Genomic DNA, 21,631 nt, shown 5'->3' on the forward strand with positions numbered 1-21,631 from the left:
ATCGGAACTAAACACATTTATTTCTGAAAAAACAGTTGTTGGCATGACACGGGTTATGTTCTTCTCATATATTTTATGATAGTATGATACTAAACCCCTAACGGGAGGGATTGTACCTGATATTCATATGATGAAGACATAATCTTTCAATCAGTTTAATTGAGGTCTGGAGCTGGCTTGTCAGTTAACTGCTAGTAGTCTGTTGTTATTTATGTATTATTGTCATTTTATTTATTTTCTTTTGTTACATCTTTTGACATTAGACTCGGACTTCTCTTGAACTGAATTTTAATGTGCGTATTGTTATTCTTTTACTTTTCTACATTGGCTAGAGGTATAGGGGGAGGGTTGAGATCTCATAAACATGTTTAACCCCGCCGCAATTTTGCGCCTGTCCCAAGTCAGGAGCCTCTGGCCTTTGTTAGTCTTGTATGATTTTAAAATTTTAGTTTCTTGTGTATAATTCGGAGTTTAGTATGACGTCCATTATCACTGTACTATTATGCATATTTTAGGGGCCAGCTGAAGGACACCTACGGGTGCGGGAATCCTCGCTACATTGAAGACCCATTGGTTGCCTTCGGCTGTTGTTTGCTCTATGGTCGGGTGGTTGTCGCTTTGACATATTCACCATTTTCTTTCTCAATTTTAATTTTATATATGTGACTATAAGCAGTAGAGGTAATAAAACTACTAGTCGAATTGATCAAATCAATGACATTTTAATTTATTTTTAGAACACGTAGACAATTGGCATTTGAATATATAGCTTTCCTAAGTCGACTTTCCTTTATTAATAATAAACACAGATGATTTGTACGTCCATTCACCTTGTACATTTCAACAGCCCTAGAAAGAGTTGATAAGAAAAAGTTGACTCAAGTTACTATAGATATATTTTATGCTGCCTAATTGGTCGAATGATCTAGATTGCTGAACATTGCCCAGGAGGAGAAATCATGTTGCTCAATCTCTCATGTTTATGTTGGGTTAATGAAACAGTTGTTTGAAGTTGATCTTTGTTTTTCTTTTTTTGCCATGGCCTTGTTTGTTTGTTTTTGGATTAGTGGTTTGAACGTTTCTATGGTTCTTTTGATTTTCTTTTTCATAACTCAAAATGGGCAGATCTAACACTGTTTCCAATTGTCATGATAAGTTTAACAACATTTATAAAATATATAAGATGAAAACACTTCAAACACATTCCTATCTATTTATAAATTTTAGAATACTCTGAATTCAAAGATAGTTATCGAAAATAATTTTGATTTAAATATCCAGTATAATTGTATATTACTTATATTCATTTAATTATCAGACATCGTTTTCCCTCCAGGAAAAATCAGTTAGTGTTATTGAGGTTTGTCACTGTCAATGTGATGGCAGGTGTTTTTTTATTCATGATTATAACAACATTCATTAAGCAAAAAAGCGAGTTTGATGTACGATGCAATTAATTTAGGATATTACGTTCTGAAAGTGGTACAAAAGAATCACAAATATGTTTGAAGTTGGAGATCATTTTACATGAAAAACGAATAACATACGTCTTTGCTATTAAATAATTTGTTTTTACTCTGGATGAATTTTGTAATATAATTATCAATAACGATATCTTTTGAAACATTTTTCTACTTGAGAATTATTTACGTATATAGATATGTTCTTATAGGTAAATACAGCTGTTTCTTAAACCACGTCTCTTTTGGAGAGAGATATAATATTCATAGGTGATTAATTTTGTTTACCAACTGGTTCCAATATATGATATCTATATGACATCTCGTAGAGACACAATTTGGGAATGTTGAATAAACATATGAATATCGGTCAAATTGAAATCTGTGAAAAACCTAGTCTAGGTACGGGCAGTACAGAATGTTAGTGTAAGTTTAAACTCTTGGAATGTCGGGGAAAATAAACGTTGAAAATATGCCGCACAGCCCTATATTTTGACCTTTGGAAAAAATAGTAGTGCATAAACTTTCCATTCTAGCATATAATTTTTTTCATAATGTCATTGTTAAAGTAGTACAGTTTTTAGCCATAAAGGAGTTCCTATGGGAAATTGCATTATCGATACTTACAGAAATGCAACCTCAAGCAACATAAAGAAAACGACGGAGGGACACTATATTTCACACTGGTATGTTTTACCATGAAGCTCCAAAACCATAAGCATATCTAAACAAAACATGTAGGCCGTATTTCAAAAGTACAAAGATTATTAATACTGATCCCTAAAAATTAGATTCGGCTTACTATGTCTTTATCGCAGACGATATTTTCCACTTGGTTAACAAAATCGGTTCCGTCAAAAGTATATAAAACAATGGTACAGTTTACCCAAAAAAGTAAAATAACAAAAATACCGAACTCATTCAATAGCAAATTAAAAGCTCAACAACATCAAACGAATAGAAAACAACTGTTATATTCAAATGCCTCGAGCTCTTACAATGCTACAGGAAAAAACAGCACTATTAAAACAGTAGTGATTTTTAATGCAGTTTATATATGTTGAAATATATTTGAGCAGTGTAGACATAAAATCAAGTTGACAGCTTCATAATTATCTGTTGTGATAACTGATTGTATTCTCACAGATAACAGGTTAATGATCCTTAGAAACTGTCTGTAGTAATGATAATAGGTTAATAATACAATGAATTTAAATAATCTAGTGACACAAGTCCGTTACTCGGATAATAGGTTAATAATCTTTTGAAATGGCCATTATATGGTGACACGCAAATTACCAATTATACGGTCTCCTACCAAATAATGAGTTATTAAGCACAATGTCTAAGAATGCAGGTATGAATAGGCTTCTAATTGTTAAGGTAAATACAGTTTTGGAGGGTTTTTTTTTGGGGGGGGGCAAATTTCCACCTTTTTGTTTAGAGAACTTTGAAACAAGAGTAATGTTGTTTTTTTAAATTCCCAAATAACACCATAATTCATTATCTTTTCATGATCAATATTGCAACATGTTTTGACATTAGTCTGTACCATTCCTTTTCTACTTAAGTGGTTAGCTGTCTTATTATTTCAAATTGTAAATTCGATCTGGGCGTGTCATAAAATATTGTTAAAAAGGCAAATTCTTAAGCCTTGCATGGGTTTCCATTACTTTGTAGGTTTCCTTTTGGCGTTCAGTGCTTGTAGGGATATTTTTGTCGTAAATTAATACATCATTTCAAATTTTCTCCTTCAATTGAACATGATGAATGCTTGAATCACATGTTTTGCTATATCATTCTTTACTTTTAAATATATCATCACTGTTTTCAGAAAAAAGATTTTAAACTTAGACAACATACCCCCAAAAACAAAACGATTAACCAATGGATGTAAAAAGGATAACTTTGTATGCAAAGATATTTATATAATCCATGTGTTGCTTATGCAATCTATGGAAATATCTTTATGTTGTAATTAATAAGGAGTCATGTATTGAGAGATGTGTTTCAAACGCATCTTCAATTGGAAGATACATTACCCAAACAGGTAACAAAACGTGGCTAATCTATGATCCTTCTTCTTTTTAAAAACCGATATAAAAATGATTCACTGATATTGAATTGTTGCAATTCGCTATCTCATAAACTTTCGAGTCTGTTAAATACTACTAAAGTATTATTTTGCAGTCTTTGTGTTAAGTCATATACTTTTCGCTGATGGACTTTAAGCGCCCCTTGTCTGTTGAAAAGGCACCAAATTGACCCAACTATTACTAGATATTTACACCAAATAATAAACCACCAGATCCGACAGAATAAAGTGGCGCCAACTGACGAGATTCACAATTTCAAAGGAGAGTAATAGTCAATTGAAGCAAAGGCTATTTAGAGTTATTAATTTCTGTTTAATAGGAACTTAATCCATTATATATTGCATGAGTTGGTCCATTAGGACTTTACGTTATTGAATTTTGATTTATCAAAAAGATGATCTTCATGTAACAAAAAATAATAGTTTTGTAACATGTTATGAATATCTGGTGAATGTGTATTCCCAGATGCTTAACATGAATGCTGTAACCTTCTTTCGAACTGTCAAAAGTAATCATAAACTCGAAGTTGAAAAAAGATTTTTTGAATTTGAAACATATTTATATGCCAAAAGAGACGATTACAACTTCGTCATAACTAACAACCTTTTTTGAAGACACTGTTCATGTTGCTTATACCAATGACACATTCCCCACTTTATTTGCATCTTGTTTTGAAATATGTTTTTCACGTAATTACTCAATTCATCATATATTGTATTATCGTAAATAAAATTAAGTTGAAAATTATGTATCAAAACTTGGACATTTCGTTCAGATTTTAACCAATCCAGTTGTCTTCTCTTTGTGTGAGTGGCTTTAAAAATATAAATGTTATCTCAGCAACTATCGAGATCAATTAATTTTTTATGATCTTTTTTGGCAGTCTTTAAAGAAAAGTAGTTGTACATGTTGTATACCTAAATTAGAAAAATGAATTAGCGACAACATTTGACATCACAAAACATATATCATTGCTAAAACTAATACACATATATCATTGCTAAAACTAATACACTTATATCATTGATAAAACTAATATACCTATTTATATTTTACAGGAATTAAAGACATCAGTATATATAGGTATTGCATGCAGTGCATCAAGCATTTCATTGTTGTTTCCAGCTTTGATCATTTTTCTGAAATACAAGTAAGTAAAATATTGTCATGTTTTTCGATTTTGAATTCGTTAGTGTAAACAATATTTTATTCAGAAACAGATAAATAAATGCGAACATAAATACAATACAATGGATTGGAAAACAAGTGACAAGTCACTTATACAAATTCCTCTCCTTTGAATTCGTTCGATTGTGATATAAATTTTAAACATTTTTTGCACATTTTAATTCTATTCTATAAGCCTTTTTTGTTATGTTTTTAGTTTTGTTAATCTCATTGTTTGTTACCATTATTGGGGAGCAATATTTACCTTGAAGGTCAGATAATTATGTTATCACAGTGCCGGTAGTTTTCTTCAAACCTTATGTAATGATGATAATAAAACGTATCAACGATATCAGGCTTCGGTGTTGACATGAATTATCATTGAGATAGTCATAATGATAAATTATATGTTATAAAAGTTTGCCGTTTTCCCAAATACCTAGAATGTTCCTCACTAAAAATCAATTACCTTAGTTCAATTTGGTAATATCTCTCGGAAATTTGTTTCTCGATACATTTCAACCTCAACTGTAATTAACCCTCTCAATTTCTTCCTGTGTGATATTTACATTCTGACGTGAAAAACACGCGACTCTACACTACAGTTGATGTGAATGCAGTCACAGGACTTCAAATATTTTAATCCTTTATTGGTTGATTTAAAATACATATATAAAGTAAGTAATGAATGTGGTTGTTAAATTTGATAGATGCTTTTTGTGATTCTTTGCTATCAACACCACTGGGTCAATGCCACTGCTGGTGAACGTTTCATCCCCGAGGTTATCACCAGCCCAGTAGTCAACACTTCGGTGTTGACATGAATATCAATTATGTGGTCATTTTATAAATTTCCGGTGTACAAAACTATTGAATTTTTCGAAACACTAAGGACTTTCTTGTCCCAGGTATTAATTATCGTAGCCGTATTTGGCACAACTTTTAGCAATTTTGGATCCTCAATGCTCTTCAACTTTGTACATGTTTGGCTTTATAACTATTTTGACATGAGCGTCACTGATGAGTCTTATGTAATCGAAACGCGCATATGGCGTACTAAATCATAACCCTGGTACCTTTGTTAACTCTTTAATATTTGATTGTTTTGTCCTAATTGAGATGATTGTGACACAGTGATGACTGATGTACCCCTATTTTGACAATTTTACCTATTATGTCTATTTTGTTCACGCATCATTGTACATATAGTGAAATTTGATGCGATTGTCATACAAGTGAAAGATTTAGCGATATAAAACCAGGTTCAATCCACCATTTTCTACATTTTCTTCGGAGTTGAGTAGTTTGGTGTGTGTTTTTTTTCTTATTTTTCTTTGTTTGACTTGAGTGTCACTGGTGAGTCTTTTGTAGACGTACCATGCGTCTGGCGTACAATTCAAATCCTTGTATCTATGATTTTGATGCTGACTAAGTATTCACGACATGAGTTTTGTCCACAAAATACTAAACAGAAGCGCTCAAAGTCGTTGGGAGGTAAACCTGAACATTTTTTGTTTAAAAGTTCCGCAGTGCTCTGCAATGTGATTTTTAGAGCACCTTTTTATAATAATGATAAATAAGTTTGAACGAAGATTTCATTAACAGACTAACCTAAATAGCATACAAAATTGGGCAAGTGGACCAAACTTAACTGGCCGAGCAGTGGATAGTTTCTGCGCACGTGAACTTACTGTAGACATGATTTCTCTATCATAAAATCGACACAATCCTTTTGTTTCGTCGGTATATTTTGTTGGTATTTTGTTTTTTCCGAGGCGTTATATGTGGTATGGAATATGACTTTAGACTATTATTAAATAAAGAATGCTTTATAGATTGTAGGAGATATTCATGTGTTTACTTTTGACTGTTTTAATTCATGTTTCTTCTGTCATGACTTTGGTATTTAAACTGACATAAGTAAAGAATTGTGTTGTCTTCAAATCTTAAAGATAAATGTACAAGTACAGATCTATATTGTGTTATCCCCAATTAATGTTCTAGTAAGCAACTGAACTTGTAAGTCTAAACATGCACGTTTTGTAAAACAAACGGCATAAGAAAAATTATAGACCATGTTAAATAAAACAAATAAGATAACTTTATAAATGTTAGTGTAATATTTTAACTTCGTGATCCCAAACAACAGCTTTATAGCCATAATGTTAATTGTTTAAAGAACAGACGAAATGGACAAACAGTTTAACAGACAACAAAGACTCATTGTACAAATACTATTGACCTATTTGTTTAATTATGATGTGAATCATACTTTCCCTGTAATTGTTAATATATTTATATGAAAGTTCTGTACTAGATCAACATACAATATTCAGAATAATGTAATTACCAATATGGATAAACAACAATACGTCCATCTGACACAAAAACGTGTCATAATGATTCCTTTATAAATCTTATTACAGTAAATAATACACTTTATAAAGATAAATAGAAAGGAAAACGTGCCTATCATAACAAATTGAGGATTGTTCATAATCTGTTCTCTGTGGAACAACTTACTAAATTTAATAATGACTTTACTATTCCTGTAAAAGTGCTAAGATTTCCTCTAATTTAAATTTTAATTTGCTTATGAACAACACATTATTTCAACAATATATTCGTCGGGTCCTGATAAGCATAAGAGAAATTTGTATGTGAATAAATGCATTTTTAACTGTTGCTGTCTTATATTATTTGTGCTGCTTGTATTACGAAAGTGAGCTAGAATTCATAAAATGCAGGCAAGCGTCTAAACCGCAGTATATTATTTTGTGTGTGTGGTATGTTGACCGATACAAGAAAGGTTAATGTTTGGGTATTTTCTTTAGAATCTGTGGTTATTGTGCGTGTTTCTTTTTTAATACTCCGATGATTGAGATTTCATGTAAGAGTATCGAGAACTAATAAATTCTAGTTCAACTATATAAAACGTATGAAATAAATAAGACCCCGTTTACACTGACAAAAAAATCGATCTTTGGTCTAGTGTAAACGAATAAGATCAATCTTCAATCGGACTTAAAAAGTCTACCTCTAGAGGCGGTTTTTAAAAGATCAATCTTATTTGAATCGATCTTTTTTTAAGTGTAAACGCTTAGATCGATCGCGATCGATCCTTTTCCACGTGAATGCTATATTTATATATGAAAATAAAGGTCAGACCGGTTCTTTTTATGTTGTAGTGTAAACGCACGGGATTAAATAAGATCGATTCAAATAAAGATAGATTCAATTTCGTATCCAGTGTAAACGGGGTCTAAATGATAATTCAATGAAGTCTACTAAAACCGTAATCAACTGGTTTGTAAACTGCTGATTGTCTTCTTTTTTTTTTTGTAAGGAAGACTTATAATAAGATTTATCTCTTGAATGTCTATTTATTTCCAGTTCTTTAAGAAAGCAATGTAGAATACGACTGCATATTCACTTTTTCCTGGCATTATTATTGAAAGAGATAGCATCAGTACTGTGGGGTGTGCTTGTTACATATGATAAACTCTCAAATGATTCCGTTTATACAACGACTTTAGCTCAAAACACGGTAAGTGTGCAGTGAAATTATTTCGCAAAAACAATGAAAACAACAATATATAAATGTCATGCGTACGAAGCGCTTTTCTTGGTTTTCATTTATCAGAAACACTCAATGCCGACTATTAAAAGCCAGAAATGATTCAGAACCAACTCAATTAAACACCATTACGAATTAAAACATAGCTTATTATATTTTGAGGGATTTGAAACCGTAGTAAACTTGTATTTTTTACAGATTCCATTTTTAAATCTTTTTAGATAAAGCTCATATATTGCAGATTCGTTAGACCACGATCCTCTATGACTTGTTTTTTCACCATTTGTAAGTGGTTGTTTCTGTGTTTTTGGCGGCGTATTGTGTCAATAAATAACTGGCAGCAATAATATGTGCAAACGCTCAAAATGGTTTTTAACACCAACAATTAATCAATATCTTCTTTTTTCCGTTTAGATAGCAATTCTACGCATATTTTTGGTGTTAATGTACAAATTTTCATATTATTCGCTTTTTCGGTTTCTTAATTCAAAAATATAATTTAAACTATTTTTACTACATAGCTATGGTACGGTATATTTAATTCCTTCTGAAGTTTAGAATGTTTAAGTCACATTGAGATAATATATAACTTTATTTTATTTTACTTTTAGCATTGGTGTAAGGTTTTGTCATTTTGTAAAATGTTTATGAAATGTAGTACATATTCTTGGATGTTTTGTGAAGGATTTTACCTCCATCAGTTACTTAGCAACGCTTTTTCACCACCTAGATCCCTAATATGTATATCTGTGTTTGGTTGGGGTATGTATTTATATAATATATTCAGTTTTGCTTTTAAATGATATCTTTCTAATTACATAAACATGAACGGCCAAAACCGTCATTTTATAAAAAGAAATAGTAAACCTTAATATCTCCGGTAGTTGAGTTTGTATTTCCTAAAAGCCGAACAAGTAAATGTTTAATGATATTGGATATGTTCCTTCTGTCGTTACTACAATCCCCTTCCCTTTTCATGAATATGACCTACCGAATTAGCCTATTTACCGGTTTAGTAATAACATGAGCAACACGACGGGTGCTGTGTGTGGACCAGGATCTACTAACACGTCCGAAACACCTGAGATCACCCCAAGTTTTTGGTGGGGTTCGTGTTATTTAGTCTTTGGTCTTCTATGTTGTGTCTTGTGTACTTTTTTTGTCTGTTTATCTTTTCATTTTTAGTCATTGCGTTGTCAGTTTATTTTCGATATATGAATTCGACTGTCCCTCTTATATCTTTCGATTATGTTGACTAATGAAATAAAAGATAAGAGATACTTTAAAAACTGTGCATATCGTCAGCTTTTAGCTTTATCGACTTAGATTGTGTATTTTGAAATGTGCTGTATGCTATATTTTACTCAATGGAGGTAAACACTCGATCATAGCGGGTTAGTCATAAAAACCAAATAGCATGGTTTCTGTGTGTACATTTTGTTTCTCGAATTACCTTTATGCGGTAAATAACGATAATTTTGAAACAAAAATTACCGTTTGATTGGTTTTACACTAGATTTGGGCGCCCTCTATAGCTTGCTGTTCGGTGTGAGCCACTGCTCTGTGTTGAAGATCGTATTTTGATCTATAACGGTTTACTTTTACAAATTGTGACTTGGATGTAAAGTTGTATCTTTGGCACTATACCACATCTTCTTATATTCATAAAGAGCTAGCTTTCATTACTTCGTAATATCATCATTATAATTCGTTCAAAATAATCTCGTTACACTACTTAAGACGGTATTTACTTTCAAATTTTATAGTGGGTGTTAATATTTGTAGACGGGTTTTTTTTTGTGGAAAATAAAACATTTTACAGCATTCAAGCATATCTTCTATTGTTATTGAAGTCTAGTATTAAAATGCTATGATTCCCAAACCAAAGGTTTTCTTCCCATGATGGATACACATGTCTCTTATTATTGATGTTTGTCTGGTATAAAAATATACTGTTTCACCATTATAAATGATATCTTTCCCTGAGAGGAATAAAATAAAAATGAAATATTAAGATAAGGTTCGTCCGGAAGCTGACTTAATCGATTCTATAGTGTTTTATTTTATTATGTTTTGATTTATTAACCTGTAACATATGTATACTTAACAGTTTGACTTTTCAGGAATCCCCCTATTGTCTGCCTCATTGTACTCATTAGTACGAGTTATATACTCAGATGAAAGGTAAGTACGATTACCAATGATTGGTTAAATTTTTGTCATTTTTTATTTCACGTATTTCAGTTCATGCAAGAAATTGTGTTTCAATCTTGTAATTGCAATACTAGTACCTTTGTTTTGATTTATTTATTCCAGCTACAGGTGACGTTGTGTACATTGTTTCTCCGTTACCTTTCTAATAATGTTTTTGTGCTTTGTGTCATCCCATATTCAGTTGATGTTTAAACTTTGTTATAATTAAGTGTTATTGTACCACTGTAATGGATGAGCAGGAGATTTGGCGTCCGAAAACTTGTTTAACCACGCCATATTCTGTATGTATCTGCCTCAGGTAGTTGTCGTTTTGGTGCTGTTAATCAATTTGTTTTTTGCTTGTTGTTTAGTACATATTAGTTATCAAAGGTATCAGGCTTATAATTAAATACGCCAGACGCGCGTTTCGTTTACATACGACATAAACCAGGCTGTCGGTTTTACCGTTGAATCATTTTTCTAGTTTTGTCATCACGTGACATTTTGTTTTCTATGATATGTCATTGATGGTGTCATAGTGACCTTTTGTTCTAAAGCTGTTAAAATTTATATCATTTGGTCTCCATTTGGTCTCCAGTTCTCTCATTAGCATCCATACTGCATTACTGTATTGAATGATTAAAACACCTCGAAGTTAAAATTGACCTTTTGAATATTTGGTTTAAGACCAAAATTATGCTTCATGTCAGTTCATGCTTTTATGCAAAATTTGGAAACAGAACTTTTCTTGTCAGTGGTTTTCGAAACCAAATATTGAACCAAAAACAACCACTGAACAGTAGGCACCAAAGCTTGTATTCAATTCATTCAATGTAATTTAGATTTTAAAAGGGATATTTATCTGATTATTACTAGCTCAAATTACGTTGATTTTGTTGAACGAGGAATACTGCTTTCTCAAAAGTTGCTAAGACAGGGCTATGAATCAATCAAATTAAGGTCATCACTCAAGAAATTTTACGGTTGCCATCATGAGCTGATTGGCCATTATGACAAACGTGTGTCAGAAATCATATCTGATATTCTTCTTCAGTCATAATAACCTTCCATCATTACCGAACTGCAAAAAGAAATAACACGACGGGTGCCGTATACGGTGCAGGAAATGCTTACCCTTCCGGAGCACCTGATTTCACTCCCGGTTTTTAGTGGAGTTCGTGTTGTTTCTTATTTATTATTTATAACTGTTGGTGTAAATTTCCTTTGGTTTTTTTAGTCTTTGTTTACTCATTGGTTTTGATTGTTATTGTCTTATTACTCACCTCTGTTTTGAAATTATGTTTTTGAAAAATCTTATATGTGATATCTTATTTCAGTTGCTGGACGATATATTTTCAGTATACAGAATGGATAATGTATACACCAAATCTTGTTTTCATTGTGGTAGGTTTAATTATTTATTAGTGGTAATTCAAAAACTATACAATATTTTTTGAGAATAAACTTCACTGCGTCGATAGCATATGAAATTTGTCAACATAATGAAATGAAGATAGATTTTGAATGACTTTTCATGACATTTACACATTGAAATTCTGTACACCACATTTTGATGAAATATTTTGTAGACTTGATTCACTATTTGTCGTCTTCGGGGTTTTTTTTTACGATAGCCTTCTCAGTTTCCATTTTAATTAGTTATCAAAGGTACCAGGATTATAATTTAGTACGATAGACCCGCGTTTCGTCTACATCAGACTCATCAGTGACACTCAAAGAGGAGCGAAAAATACCAGAGAGTCAGTCAAACTCATAGATCGAAAATCAACTGACAACGCTATGGCTACATTTTTAAATCTTCCGCCTATTTCTAAACTATGAACACTTGCACGTTGAATCTACTTTCGCTTGTGTAAATATGCCACAACTTCTATGATTACTAGAAAAAAAGTATATTGATTTATTGTTTATTATTGGCAGACAAATTAAATTATTGTGTTTATTGTAGGCCAATTTACTATTCCTATGTAACATAGTTCGTATATTATTGACACAAATGCAATCTCACCCTAACGAACCAAGTAATTTCAGGTAACTATTGTTCGTTTTTACTTAAGATATACTTGTCTATGCCTGTTGGATACCTTGTGTAGGTTTGAGATTAGTAATATAGTTTCGTTATTAAGTTTCATAACATAAAAGAATTCAGATTTATAGAACAGTAACATACATTGTTATGAGAAAAATAACTCTGCAAAAAAAGTCGTATCGACATTTTTAAGCCGACCATGTTCAATGGTTTCATTACAATTGTGTTAAATATTGATGCAGTTTATTGTTTTAGGTTTTTTGGGACGCGTTCAATGTTTAAACTTAAGTTCGAAAGTCAAATTCATGATAACAGAATCATCTCTTCTATTTTTCTGCATTAAAAACAAATCCTTATCTTTATATATGTTTTTGTGCATTTCCTTTTCAGACGAGCAGTTAAAGCGACGTTTGTTCTAATACCATTATTTGGGGTTCATTTGTTCGTAACAATATACCGGATTCCAATTTCAAAAACTGGCGGTATGGAATATGAACGATTTACCATTTGCATTGATAATTTGCAGGTATGCTTTTACGGTTTCGTATGACTATTTAAAATTTCGTATGTTATTTATATCATTCAAATGTATATTTAGCTTTAAAGTTATAACAGCAGTAGTTTACCGATGTCTTATTAATTTGGGAAGGTAAAAGCAAAACCTGAGGGAATTACATGAACACTTAAAACAAAACGATATTATATGCGTTGACAAGGTTGTGGTGTCGCACTTTTTACTACCTTTAATCTGAATTCGACCTTATTAAAAAAACAATTCGATCAGGAATAAGACTCAACCTGTTAATTAAGAGATTAGATTTTATTTTTGTATGTTATTAAGTTAAATTCGACTGCGAAAATATGTCGCAACTGAGATATTTTATTATACATAATATTTGACACAGTCAAAACTTTAGTGGTGCCGGTTATAGTCGGTTTTTTCTCAATAGTATGTTAGAGTAGGTTTCTGTAGTAGTCTGGAACTTTTACATGTTTATAAAGTACGTATATTTGAGCACAAATGAAAGGAAAGTATTATTTAAAAAATATGTAATTAACAGGAATGGAAAATTAAAATCATAATGATTTGAAGGCATCCGTTTGTATGTCCGGAAGGAAAACTAAAGTACTTTGCACAATGTGTTTTCTTTCTTTTATGTATTGTTCAATGAGAGGCGGGAAATGAAAACATGTATTCGACAAACTGACGGCATCATTTAAAAAAAACGAAAAAAGGAATCAGCTGACACACAACAGTCTACAAACACAACATAAAACACGGAATACTGCTACACGAACTCTTGCATCGGATGCTCCAGACAGGTAGACAGATGGTGCACTTATAAGTATAATGTCGGTGATAAGTCTAATTAAATGACGTAGCATTCGAGAATAACAGAACGTGGTTGTGGTTTCAACAAATGAACGAAAGAAAAAAGTAAAATCACAAAAATACTGAACTCCGAGTAAAATTCAAAGAGGAAAGTCCCTTAACACATACCAAAACCAAAAGCTCAAACGCATTAGACAAATGCAAAACAACTGTCATATTCCTGTTTTGTACAGCTGGCATTTCTTTATGTAAAAAATGGTGGATTAAACCTGAAATTTATAGATTTTTTTTTTTTATTTCGACAGCACTAGTTCAATGTTGCTACTAGTGGACTATCAGTCCTCGAGGGTACCATCAGTCCAGTAGTCAGTACGTCAGTACTGACATGATTTATCTCCACTCTTTTGAAATTTTTCGTTTATAAATTAACAAATTATTCCTAAGCTTAGATTTCAACTCAATCGGGCAAAGTTGACCTTAGTTGGATTTGGCTATTATATTCGGTCCTCTTTGGTCATAAAGCTAAAACAATATTTCGATTCTTATACATCATTGGTTTCAAATATCAACTTTGAGAATTCCTAATCAAGATAAATCCAGGGAAGCCGTTTTCAATTTTAAACATTGCCGTAGTTATCCATTGTTTAAAAAATTCCTTGTTAGCATAAACCCTCTATCAAGGAAATCATAAAAGGAATTGCACGCCCTAGAATATGGTACCAAATGGGAGATATAATTTCAATACGCAGGAATTATGCTACATAGGAATGGAACATGAGCTATGACAAGCTGGTCAAATCATTTATGCATTCGGCATCATTAAGTATCAACACAATCCTCTATAGGTGCACAGTAAGTTAATATTTTAAAACCGACTGTGCACATATTAATATTAAGCAGTAACAAAAATATGACTGTTATTAAAAAACATATAGAAAGTTATTCATAAAATCGTCATTGAATTTGTTTTGAAATCAGTGATCTAACATTTATACTAATAATATCGTGAGAATAATTTCAAACAGATGAATACTATAGCATTTTTTTGTTTTGATTTTTACAAAGATTTATCTTATCTTCTTTTCAGGGTTTTTTCGTCGCACTGATATTTTGCTTTTTAAACAATGAAGTGAGTACTTTACAGAAAACTGATTGATTTTTGAGATTTTTAAGACATAATATAATTACTAGTTAAAGTTAGGATCAGAAGCTGCAAAACCTCTGAGATAGGTACTAAGTGTATTTAGTCTCAGTATGAATATTGTTCATTGTTGAAGTCCGTGTAAAGAACAGAAAATGTTACATACCTAATATTTGGTTGTTTCATTGTCAGCTAAACAATATTTCCCTGATTTTACATATAATTGTGTTTACAATAGTCCACTAGAAGACATTTGTATTACTATTTAATGCACACTGAATGACAATGTTATAATTAAAGACTTCAATAGAAAAAATTATAACAAAATTATTTATTTAAAAATTAAACTGGTGGTAAATAAAAGAAATACACAAAAAAAGTAAATTGTAACCAAGGGACAGAAATAACAGTTAAGTGATCTATACAATATTTACTATAAAAATAGCAATATCCATAATGAAGACAGAGGTAGTCAAAACTGTGATATATTTCATTTAGGCCGGGTATGTAGACAGTGCTTTCTAAAACAAAAAGTTCTCAGATGATAACATACAAGTATACCGCAAAAAAATTAGAAACTGCTGGCGCAACTAAGCAAAAACAGATAATTTGCTTCGAAATCAAGTACTTAACCATATGTGTTAGACAGTGAATGAGGATTTAATGTTAATTGCAAAGTTTTACGATATACTGTCCTCAATAAATATAGTTCACAATCATTGACCATACACAGTTTGGTCCACTAACTAGAGAATATATAGGTAAAGATCAAATAACAAAATACGAAATATGTGATTAATGAGAGGACGATATTCGAAATTTGTTTGACAGATCTATCAATACTCAAGGTTTATAAGACTTAAATGGAAACCAACAATATTCTTTGAGGATCGCTAGAAAGGATCTCCCAGAGTGTGTTATTTATGTGGCCGTGGATTTTGTCGGTATTACGTTGATCGTTTTTTATTTTTAGTGAAATATTTTTATGGTTTGGAATGTTTTCTAATTATATGATGAGTAAAACAGTATCTATTAACAAATAAATAAAATAATAGATATTCAGGAAATTACGTGTCACAAAAATTCCCAATAAAACTAGATGACGTCTAGGGGTTATTTGTTTAAGATATATCATGACTGCATGAAACCTATTACGCTAATAACTTTAATTTTTATTGTTTGAATACGTCATATAATTGTAATCTTTCACTTAAGGTAAATGGGAAATTGCGCAGAACATGGCGTCGTCAAGTCAGTGAACGTTTTACCTCACGTAATAGAAGAATGACATTAACACTGAATCAAACCATGTCACTTCGCTCTGACATAGAGTTCAAATCTCCAAAGATTTCAAGGAAAGACGAAGAGAGAACAAGTATAGTCAATGGTGATCACAAAAGGTCTGATAACTCAGTTGTAGATGTTTGATTACTAATCTGCTTTGTTGTCAGTGGTAAAACAATGATATCACCAAGATTGTTCAAACTACAAATCACCAGGAAAAAAATGTTTTTCGTGGTAAACAGACATAATAGTTGTAGTTGTAAAATATATTAAAACTCAACAAATACAACGTTCTGGTTTATTCAGAAATGTTTAACTAAGTATAAGTATTGGATATAAGTTATAAGTATATGTACCTTTTCTATAAGGTCTTCCCAGTACGAAAAACTATTTTTGAACTTCATGTTATTCATCTTGTTTTACATGGTTTTTGTATACATATTATACATTTAATTTATCAGTGTACGTAACTGTATTAAATTATCGTTTTTTTATTCTCTTTTTTTTAATGTTTACTACCTTGGTGGGTATCAATACTACGATGAAATTGATAATGGAAATGGGGAATGTGTCAAAGCGGCAACATCCATAGAGCAGACAACAACCGAATGCCACCAATGGGTCTTTAATGTAGCGAGAGACTCCCGCATCCGGAGGCGTCCTTCAGCTGACCCCTTAAAAATATGTATACTAGTACAGTGATAATGGACGTCATACTAAACTCCGAATTATACACAATAAACCTATTGCAAGTAGCATTCTTCTGTGACTTTGTGTCTAAAATTGATTCTCTTCAAATATGTGACCCGCCATGACATTTCCAGGCTTATGGCGGTAAATATCAGAATTAGAAAACCTCGAACTAAAGTTTGTAACAAAATCGATAAACCTGTTATCAAATGTCCAATTATATCATACTGGTAAACAAATTTTCATTTCTTCATGAGGAAATTTGAATTTTATTTTAAGTAAAATATCAAAAATATTGAACTCTGACGAAAGTAAATTTACAAAGCCGAAAAACATTTACGTAAATATCATTGTTTAACATTGTAAGGCAAAATGGAAACATTGATGTAGTTTTCCTTACGAAAAAAAATTAAATACCAATAATTTTGTTTGCAGATTCAGCTACATTGTTGCTATGGCAATTGAATAAAATTCTTCATATATATAATAATTTATTTAAACTACAATTACATTTATATTAGTAAACTGTACTTGACAAACCCTCCTCCCAAAACAAATTAATTACATAAAGAGTTCCTATTGGTCAAGTTGCAATTATCTCATCGAGTTGTTTGACCGGTCTAAAATATCCATTTCACAGATGGTAATGAATATGTTTCTAATGCCGTAACTAAAACCGTTCTTTTCCCACGATTGTTGCCTATGGAATTATACTTATTACCGGGTTTGAACTTGCTTATGCAAAACGACGGGTGCCACATGTAAAGCCGTATCTGCTTACCATTCCTTAGTACTTGAGATTATCCCCAGTTGTTGATGCTGAGTCTAAATGTTTCTATGTTTTGCTTTGAGTACAATTGTTTGTCAGTTTAACTTTTTCCTTTTTAACCACGGCGTTGTCAATCTATTCTAAACTTAGAGTTTATATGTGTCTCCGGTATCTTTCGCCTCTTTTTTACCATTTTGGTCATAAGATGCAACATTAAATCGACGAATCGTTTCCTAGCAGAAACAATAATTGCTCAGATGAATATGTGTAGCGAACCAATCTAAAATGCAGGAGATTCAACTAAATGAAAAACAAATTAAATATTCTATTTTTAGAGGACAGTTATTACTTACACAATATTTAAAATTATCTTTGATGACGTATCACTTTGAAAGATTGGTAAAATCGGAAATTATATTTAAAGCTATCCTGCTAACTGTAAAATCGAGAAAGGAGGATCTTAACAATTGATCTTACGTCCATGTTTTGCAGGATTTGACATGTTTGATAAGATAAAAGAGTCTTTCTTAATTAAAGTGGTATGACTGATAGCGCCACGTTTTGTAATTGGAGAAGATGTCAACTTAAAATGGATGATGTTTTAATCGTTTTACCTTTCCATTTAAATTGGCGTTATGAACTGTAATTTAGAGAAAAAATGGCATGTCAATGCCTTATAATACAATATAATGAAATAATTACACTAAAAACTGCCTAACCTACTGACAAAAGGAAGTCATTATGATTGAAAACTGTTCTCCTGAATGATAAAAATTGTTGTTAAAATTGAACAAAACAAAATAAATATAGAATCAGCATATGGTTAAACTAGTATTATATAAACGACAATTATGAATTAAACGACACTTTTGACTTCAACGAAACATGATTCGAAGTTTAAAAAGCAATAAAATCTTAACGTTAGTCACATAATATAGCAAGGCTCCAAACCATTAGTCCAGCCACATAATAGGCAATCTCTAAACTATCAAGCCAGACAAATAGTATTGCAAATTATAATTAGATTGGACTTAAAGAGGTCAGTATGAATTGAAAATTTTCTGGTGATAAATCGAATAAGGTGACCGTAGATTCCTGATGTTTGAATCTCGTACAAAGTTTGTTGCTTCAATGGAACAACAGACACAGAACATGCTATTATCAAATTTTATAAAATAGAAAGGATATTAAAGAATAAAAAGTATCCTTTTCAACTTCATACCTGTTTTGGCTCCTGATTATTTTGATCTGAGCGCCACTGATAAGTCTTGTGTAAACGAAACGCGCGTCTGGCGTATCAAATTAAAAGCCTGGCCTTTAATAACTTTTTACTTTGGACATGAAGTAAGAAAAGATATAATACTAATAATTCGATTTGGTCAAATTATATTGTAAGTCTCATAATCATAGTCCAGCAACATAGTTAGACAAGCTTTAAAATATCAAACTCGACAAATATTATTACAAGTTATAAAACATCAGTCGAAGGAAGTTATATAACATGGCAAAGGACGTCACACCACTGAATCAACCAATCATATTGTGAACATATGTAAATGCAGCCCTGCTATGACATACATTTGGTGTTGATGTTGCTGTTTGTTGAATTTATATAATGAATATCTATGATTGAAAAGTTTTTGGAGTAAGAAATATGAGTATGTACTTTTTTGGCCCAAAACAAGAGCTTGTTGAACTAGGTTTTTAGACTCAATAATATTTCGGTTCTTATACAGCAACAACTTTCAAATGTGTTCCTGATGAGGGTAATCGAATAAAGTGCTGCGGACACATGACATTTGTAAAGTGTTGTTATCACATTCATTTATATATCCCGCTGGTTATACTGGTGGTTGACTGCCAGCTTCCGAAGGTATATCCGGCCAGGATATAGTGTGAAAGTTATGGCATGATTTGAATAAAACATTCAAATAAAATATCTCTAAATTATGTTATTCTTCTCAAAAATTATAACACAATCGAACAAACTCAACTGAATGCAACTGTATTTTTTCTAACTACAAAATGCACAATGATCTTTACTAGGAAAAGTATCATTAACTTCCAGCGAATCCCCACAACTTTTATCATGATCAAGAGAATAAAGAGAGTTATCACATATTTGTTATGAATACCTTAGGTTTTGCATATGTAATAACCTCAAAATTGCCCGGGGCAAAAAAGAGATATCCATATTGTGCCCTGTACCTAATGACGTGACGTCATTGCATCCTGAACGACACGTTTATAATAAATTGTTTAAGATTTTACCTTTTATGTATCATTAAATTGTTATAATTGAACTTTTTTCTCTTTTCTGCAGAACTTAAATATGTGATAAAAAGATTATAACATGTCTTTTCCATATTGGCCCGGGTATCATCCCTCGACCCATATCGGCCCTCGGCTAAAGCCTCGATGCCGATATGGGAGTCTCGGGATGATACCAGGGCCAATATGGAAAAAGGCATGTTATAATCTATACTTACAAGAAAAAAATACAGGAACATTACTTAGATACAAAATATCTATATATATCTGCAAAACATATCAAAACAAAGATACAAACAAATAAAAAGATAGCAAATGGAAGCAAATTCAAAGCTCTTAAACTGCATATATAAACATCACAACTTCATGTGATAAATACCCAACTAAAATTTCTCTTACAACCAATGTGTTTTTGATGGGTTGTCCAAAATTATCCTTAAATGAGAGATGACAAATACGAATGGGACGTCAAACTCTTTAGTCGAACGCCATGACAATAAATGAAAACGGCAAAAGGACAAAGTGGTTTGTTATATTCTGTTGGTATCTTTAGTCTCCATCTTTGTACACTTCACTGCTGTTATTTCGGAAAACATCATACAACAACCTTCGAAGTGTGGCTTTGCAAAACGTAGTTAAATCTAAAGAATACAGGTACAGAGCAAAATAAAAGCTTTAAGAAGAGTTTAAGACTGTAAAACTGTAAATAAGAACTGCAGAAATAACAAAATTTCAGTTACTTAGTATTACGGGGCAGTTATTTCATGTAATCTTAACTTTTATCAATAAGTCTTTGGAATCAATCAAGAATAAATTGAAGGACGAAGTCGTTTGAACAGTTGAAAATAGACTATACTATCTTTCACTTTGTTTTGGTAGTTTCTTTTAAATCATTCATTTGCTAAATATTGCAATATGTTTTTTCTCATATATAGTCAAATCTATTGATTTGGAGATTCTTCATATGGTAAAATAACCTACAAGTCTTACATCGATTTATGTCACAAAGCCACAAGATATATCACCTGCATAGTAAATAATGTTCCAACATACACTATGATTGAGTAAGTCTCTTATTCTCAACGGAGAATCTTTTAAAGTTTAAAATACTTGGGTCTCAAATTCCTCATAGATCTTTTACGATATTCGAGTGGTACTTTTATTAAACTATTTTTTTAATTACAGTCCCAAATGTTTCATTATCTGTGTGGATGTCCCATTCATTAATGTTAAGTAATCATACAAAACTGTTCATGATTTTGTTTGAAAAATGCATATTTTACCTTTATATTTATATAAGGATAAAGGTCGATATGAGCTATTCATTTTAGGAAGGCATTGATGTTTACATTCGTTTGATGTGTTTGAGCTTTTGATTTTGCCATTTGAAAAGGGACTTTCTGTTTTGAATTTTCCTCGGAGTTCAGTATTTTTTTTATTTTAATTTTTTCTTCAATTCCTCTGTCTTTATCTAAAACTTGGAAATGTTTAGTGGCCCATGACCAAGCTGTGGTTTTTTCCCATATGTAGTAAACTATTTTGGTTCGAAACAAAATGAACATTTCTGCAATGTTTTACGCACAAAGAAAACCATTTGTGT

At 31.6% G+C, this 21,631-nt stretch overlaps 1 protein-coding gene across 1 annotated transcript in view; it reads left to right on the top strand.

The window, feature by feature from the left end:
• The window catches only part of LOC139513768 (calcitonin receptor-like), a 37,918-nt gene extending 21,124 nt beyond the window's left edge, over nucleotides 1-16,794 (top strand). Inside the window, exons 5-13 of the mRNA XM_071302561.1 lie at nucleotides 4,615-4,706; nucleotides 8,117-8,270; nucleotides 8,912-9,062; nucleotides 10,424-10,484; nucleotides 11,831-11,897; nucleotides 12,463-12,545; nucleotides 12,934-13,069; nucleotides 14,964-15,005; nucleotides 16,233-16,794. Coding sequence (XP_071158662.1) covers nucleotides 4,615-4,706; nucleotides 8,117-8,270; nucleotides 8,912-9,062; nucleotides 10,424-10,484; nucleotides 11,831-11,897; nucleotides 12,463-12,545; nucleotides 12,934-13,069; nucleotides 14,964-15,005; nucleotides 16,233-16,445 — 999 coding nt within the window. The 3' untranslated portion in view covers nucleotides 16,446-16,794. The remainder of the gene's footprint in view (nucleotides 1-4,614; nucleotides 4,707-8,116; nucleotides 8,271-8,911; nucleotides 9,063-10,423; nucleotides 10,485-11,830; nucleotides 11,898-12,462; nucleotides 12,546-12,933; nucleotides 13,070-14,963; nucleotides 15,006-16,232) is intronic.
• Nucleotides 16,795-21,631: the final 4,837 nt, after the last annotated feature.

Source organism: Mytilus edulis, chromosome 2, assembly GCF_963676685.1.
Source record: "Mytilus edulis chromosome 2, xbMytEdul2.2, whole genome shotgun sequence".
NCBI lineage: Eukaryota > Metazoa > Mollusca > Bivalvia > Mytilida > Mytilidae > Mytilus > Mytilus edulis.